The sequence below is a fragment of the Chaetura pelagica genome, unplaced genomic scaffold, assembly GCF_000747805.2.
Source record: "Chaetura pelagica isolate M959 unplaced genomic scaffold, ChaPel_1.0 scaffold28, whole genome shotgun sequence".
NCBI lineage: Eukaryota > Metazoa > Chordata > Aves > Apodiformes > Apodidae > Chaetura > Chaetura pelagica.
Window position 1 is genome coordinate 707,722 of NW_009954303.1, and position 5,745 is coordinate 713,466.

At 41.0% G+C, this 5,745-nt stretch overlaps 1 protein-coding gene across 1 annotated transcript; it reads right to left on the minus strand.

The window, feature by feature from the left end:
* Positions 1–2,344: 2,344 nt before the first annotated feature.
* TSSC4 (tumor suppressing subtransferable candidate 4) lies at positions 2,345–3,388 on the minus strand. Its single transcript, XM_010003873.1, has one exon. The coding sequence runs from the start codon at positions 3,386–3,388 to the stop codon at positions 2,345–2,347; it is 1,044 nt and encodes a 347-aa protein (XP_010002175.1).
* Between the last annotated feature and the right edge of the window lie 2,357 nt (positions 3,389–5,745).

The window sequence follows — 5,745 nt, forward strand, 5'->3', positions numbered from 1 at the left end:
TTAGAATTTTGTGTTAAGAGACCAATAAAATGAATATTACTACTGTGCTTTAATGGGAAATTTCTTTAGAATAATATAAACAGTATCAGAAAGGGGAACTACTGGGTCGTGGCCCAGTGGCCACTTTTCACTGATAAACTTCAACTGAACTTAATTTCCTCATGCATATAACACCGCTTCTAGGCAACAAATGCAGGTTGTGCAAAAGCTTTCTCTGTTAGCAGAGGCAGAAAAAAAAATCTCAGCTATGATAAAAATACCTTTCCGACATTAGTATTTTATTAATGGATATGAATCTTGTTATGGTGTCTTCATAAAAAGGCATTTGTTCAGTTTATACAACTCTGCTCCAGACCTAAGCAACCTGAAAAACAGTTATTGGAGTTTTTGATACTGTCCTACCTGTTCTTCACCCTACGCAAGCAGAACTTATAAAACCAGTAAGTTTTCACAGAGCTACAGTTTTTCTTAGGACATAATGCATCTTGTACAACCAGCCCTGCTCTTGGCAGTAGCTTCCTTTCTGAAACAGCTATTATCTAAATTGTAATCAGCAGATTAAGTATCCACTGAAACCCCAAATCTATTTGGAATTGTTATGTCCTGTTCACATGCTCTGGAACAACTAATGGATTTAGCAATGACTCATTATTGAATGTGTATCAAGCTCTATACTCATGAGAAAATACCTTCTGCTTTTAAAATTAAAAGGTGAATTTCAGAAGACAGAGCAATGTTACTCATTTTACACTGATTTCTGCTTCTATTGCCAAATTATGCATCTGTTCAAACACAAAGACCCAAATTATTTGGGTCTACCAGTCAATTGTTGATAAGATGCTGACACCCTCACAGAGGAAGTAACCTACTCAAATACCTGTTTAAGCAAGCACAGCATAGCAAGAAAAATTACAGATTCTAGAGATGTAGTCTTTCACTTCATGGTTATAAATACTAACATTGGGGTTGGTTTATTTAGAACACTGGCCAAGTCAGTCCAAACTGATCTGAACTAATGTTAGTTTCAAATCATACAAACTTTCAAACGATTTAATCTGTCAACCTTATTTATAACATTTATTAACATTGTGTGAAAAACTACTATACTTTACATTCATTACAATGTGATTCATTACATGAGGTGATTGATTCATCCTGCGAGGCAATACCTTGTATATTCTAAAATTATTAAGAATGTTAGAAATATGAATTTTAGAATCTAAAATATAAGACTTGAGGGAGAAATTGTAAGAGGGTAAGCTTAGAGTAACATTCCAGAAGATTTTCAAGACAATTCTCAAATAAAATAAACGGAGTATTTGTTAAAACTCCTATAGCTGTATTAATCGGCATAGTTCAAAGAGATGAAGAAATCAAGCTACAACTGAAAGTTGTAGTATAAATACCTCATTCCCACCAAATCCCACATACAGAGTCAATGTGGAAGCAGTGTCACCTGGAAAGGACACAGACATGCGCAGACCAAGAATTATCAGATATCATACCAGCAAGAGAAAAAGCTGCCACCCAATTTGACAACTGAATTCTGCTCTCTATACAACATGGTGAGACTTGGCTGAAGCCATCCTGAGGGCGTCTTCACCAGGATGTATCCAGAGTTGTATCTCTTCACAAGAAACATTGTTTTTTAAAAATCTTTATCATGTAATACTAAACAAGGTAGGTATTAAGCCAACCTGGTTTTGCTAGTTCCCACCTGGGCCCTCCAAACTCATGGCTGGGCACTGCTGTGCTTCCACTATCAATGGCAATGAAGGACATATAAAAACCTAAAAAAGTTAAAACAAAACAAAGCACACACACAGAAAAAGGCTTTCCTCCCTGGGACAGGCCCAGGAGAAATCACATCCAGTAGAGTAAAACTAGGTCTTATCGTTTTATTTTCCTTGTTCAAAAATCTCTGCGTAATGAGCTCATAATCTTTGTTCTGGGATTCTACATGATTTGGGAACAGCTCTAAATTTGGGGGTTATTAAGAAGTCTTGCAGCCTTTTAGCTAACACACCTTTTTATTTAGTGCTCAGGGCTACTTCAGCTCCAGAGCAAGCCCCGGAGAGCTGCTCAAACAAAGAAAGCATGCTTTATTCTCTTCTAAGATAGAACTATCCTGTGCCCACAGACTTCTCACAAACAAAAAGTCTGGACTGTATTTTAGACAGCTTAATTTCTAGCAATATAAAATGTTCTTGGTTGCTATGATGCAAACTGATAGACAAAAGGTATCTTGTAGTTTCCAGACCAGAAAAAAAAAGTCAGAGAAAAAAAAACTAAACACCTCCACAGACAATACAGGTTCTTGGCTGTCTCCAATGTGGTCCCTCCTTCAGGATTCTTCCTCCTCCCCTTCATTGTCTATTTTAGGTCGGAAATTTTTCCTGTTCTTCTTCTTACTGCTATGGAATCCAACTGTTTCCACCAATGGCTCTTCACCTGTACCACTAAAATTCGAACAAAGCTTACCTTCTGTATTTAGGTCCCTCACCATCATGCACTCCTCCTCCTCCTCTGCTGCCTTTCCACTTCCACTACCTAAATGACCCAGCTCTACTTTATCATCCTCCCTCAAGTCACCTATCTTCTTAAGAGATTTTGCTTTCAGATCTGGTTTCGCATTTTTCTTATCATCCTCCCCTGATGATGTTTTCTTTTCCAGTCCATCAACACCCCTTTTTACTGGTTTGGTGAATACAATCCTCCCAGCTCCACAGCTGGAAGGGTCCTGGTTGAAATATGGGATGTAGGTATCTTCGGCAGCTGAGCTTTGTTCCTCCCCTCTTTTCTTCAAACCCTCTAGAAACTCCATGGCCACTGCCCTGTTAGTCTTGTCAGTAGACTCTGAAACTCCTTCTAGGCTGTATTTGGTCCAGCGCTCTGGGTGTGCCACATAGTCAGGTACGGCAGGAGAGGTTTTGGGAGCCAGCACTGGTTTAGCTTGCTTTCCCAGGTTTTCTGGAACCATGTTACTTGAAACTGTTGTTGGAGGCAATGGACGCTTAAACGTCCCATCAACAACATTATCTTCAGGCATTGAAGGCACAGACAACTTGGCTGCCTCCTCCAGGCAATCAAAAATGCTCTGGCTACGGAGAGAGAACGTAGAACTCATGCCCCTCAGATGGAATGGCTGGACAGGAGATCTGTGACTGCAGTTTGAAGTGTCAGGAGTCTTCCCTGATCTGTAACCCCCATCATCTACAGATGGCTCCTCAGGAGATATTGTATCAACTTCCGCTTCATCTGTTAACCCCAGATCATCAGAATCAGAATCGCTGAGTGACACTGTGTCTGAGGGCAAAACTCCTTCATAGTCTGTGGCACCCCCAGCCACTATCCCTAGAAAGGGTTCACCTCCATCCTGATCTCCCATCTTTGGTTATCAGTCCAGGGAGGTCTTTGAAATAGGCCCAGGAAAAGCTGCAAACACAGTTTTCCTAATGTCCAGTGAGTTTAGTGCCTAAAATACAAAGAACGGTAAAAATTCAACAGTTAAATAAGCCTATAAGTCTGTATCATGCAAAATAATTATTACCAGTGTCACAGGTGGTTGTGCTTCAGGGATTCCTAAACAATTTTGCTTGAAATAAAAGCATTATTTGAGGAATGACTGCACATGACTTACACAAGACAATATAAGACTATGAAGTAATTTAAAATAGTTTTGCACATCAAATTTCATGTCAGGTTGCAGCAAGTCCAATTATTAAAAGATAATCATAAAGTTTTGGAGAAAATCTGAACACCTCATAAATGCCTTACACATCTCCCAAGAGAAAGCAATGACCTCTCCAAATTACATCCTGCATTTATTTATCATACTGTGTATGTCCACAAAAACACATCCTAATCATTCAGTTTGTTCCAGCCATTACTACCCTTTACTGCATTAGCCACTTTACCTCCTGTCCCAGTAATGATCACATTCTGCCTGTTATAAGGGGCACTACCAATGATGGAGGTCATGGCAGAGAAGTCACAAAAATATCAGGGCTGTGGTTTCAGGATTGCTAAGTGCCATAAAATACTAGCCCTACTCTGTCCTTGGCTTTAAGCTCTCATGTATTTACTTGATTCCTGGAATCACTCAATGAGCCAGCTAAGAAATCAAACTCACTGGATTAAGAAAACTAATTGCATATGCCATGCTTGTGCATGGAAATAAGCCTGACTTCCAGCAGCAACTGGAATACCTGATTCCCTCTGCCACCTGCTTGAACTTGGCACCTTGCAGAACTGAGGTGGCTGACAATTGCTCTGCCACTTGCTAGGCAATCAGAAACAAGAGTTGGTGAACACAAGCTTCAGTTCAGCTCACAAGAATGTGAATTACAGACACAGTTCCAATATATTATGAGAATAAGCTCAGCTACCTAATTATAAGTTCTTTTGCAACTATTCAGTTTCTGTCCAACAGACATGGAAAGCTTGTTAGTCACTCACTTTCTCTGGAGACTGAGTCAGCTTTGCCTCCTGAGGGTCAGTTAAAGCCACCGAAGACCTCAACACTTCCACCCTAGAAAACAAACATTCCCATAAAGATACTGGAAATGTAGTTTTTAAATGAGGTTTTAAAATAATTCCTTCCCCCTGAATCATCCAAAGCTGCAGAACTGAGTTCTAAATCTGACGCAAACTCACGCTAGTAGTCTGCAGATATTCCTGGATTTTTGGCAAAAGAACACACAGCTTAATAAGGCAGGCACCACTATACTTGCTCAGTCTCCACATTCTCATTGCCAACGTTATTCTGCAGAACAGAGGAGAGGTTTTAAAGAAATAAAACTGCAACTTGGACATGCAGTAAAGCATCACTGTATGAACAGTATTAAATGCAGCGAAAAAGTATAAAATTCAGTTATGCATTGCAACTACTAAATGGTGCAAAAAAAGATACCATAGATACCACATAGTTGTGTTTTCAAAGAAATGTCATATTCACTGTTAGGGCTTGGTTTTCTTGGGACATTAAAACATGAAACTTCTGAATAATTCAACAGACCAAGTGCTGTGTTCCATGTAAAGTCTGGCTGTCTTTGACAAAAGATCTGATGAATGCTTTAGAAAACATCGCCCTCAGTGTAACCCCTAAATGGGAAATAATTATCTAAAAATCATCCTGCTTCATTTTATAACACATCCAAGTAAAGACTACAACCCAAACGAGACACTGAAGAGCAGCTGTTTTCAGATGGCAGTGTTAAGTGTTCATCACAGGCTGTGAATCAGGGTATCTGTCTGAGAGGAGTTACACAGAGAGAAAAAAATTTGTTCCTAAGGAGATGTTTTGGCCTGAACTGCATTGGAAGCAAAACATACTGACCCTTACAGCACACACCAGACAGACTCACGGGTTTATGAGGGTGACGTGATCACAACTCACAGGATGGTGTGTCTCTGTACGGGAAGGTCCCCATTAGACTCTTCCATCCTGGTCTCACACTAACAGGCTCTGTGTGTCCTCCTGCAGCCTGCGAGGGACACAGAGACCCCAGTCACTCCAAAGCAAGGCCAAGAGTCTGTTCTCATGGCAGAGACAAAACTGCAGCAAAACCTACCGGGAGCACCCCGCTAACCCTAGCACAGACCTTCCGAGCGGTGCTCACAGAGGCCGCTGGGCCAAGAACGAGTGCAGCAGCCCTGGGGCCCGGCTCACACCTCCAGCTGGGCACCTCACGCCGGGGGGGGGGCCCACGGCCTCGCCCAACATCACAGGTACAGCCTCAGAGG

What these genes read in the sequence shown, in the direction of transcription:
- TSSC4 (XM_010003873.1), bottom strand. Translation starts at nt 3,388, where the DNA reads ATGGGAGATCAGGATGGAGGTGAACCCTTTCTAGGGATAGTGGCTGGG.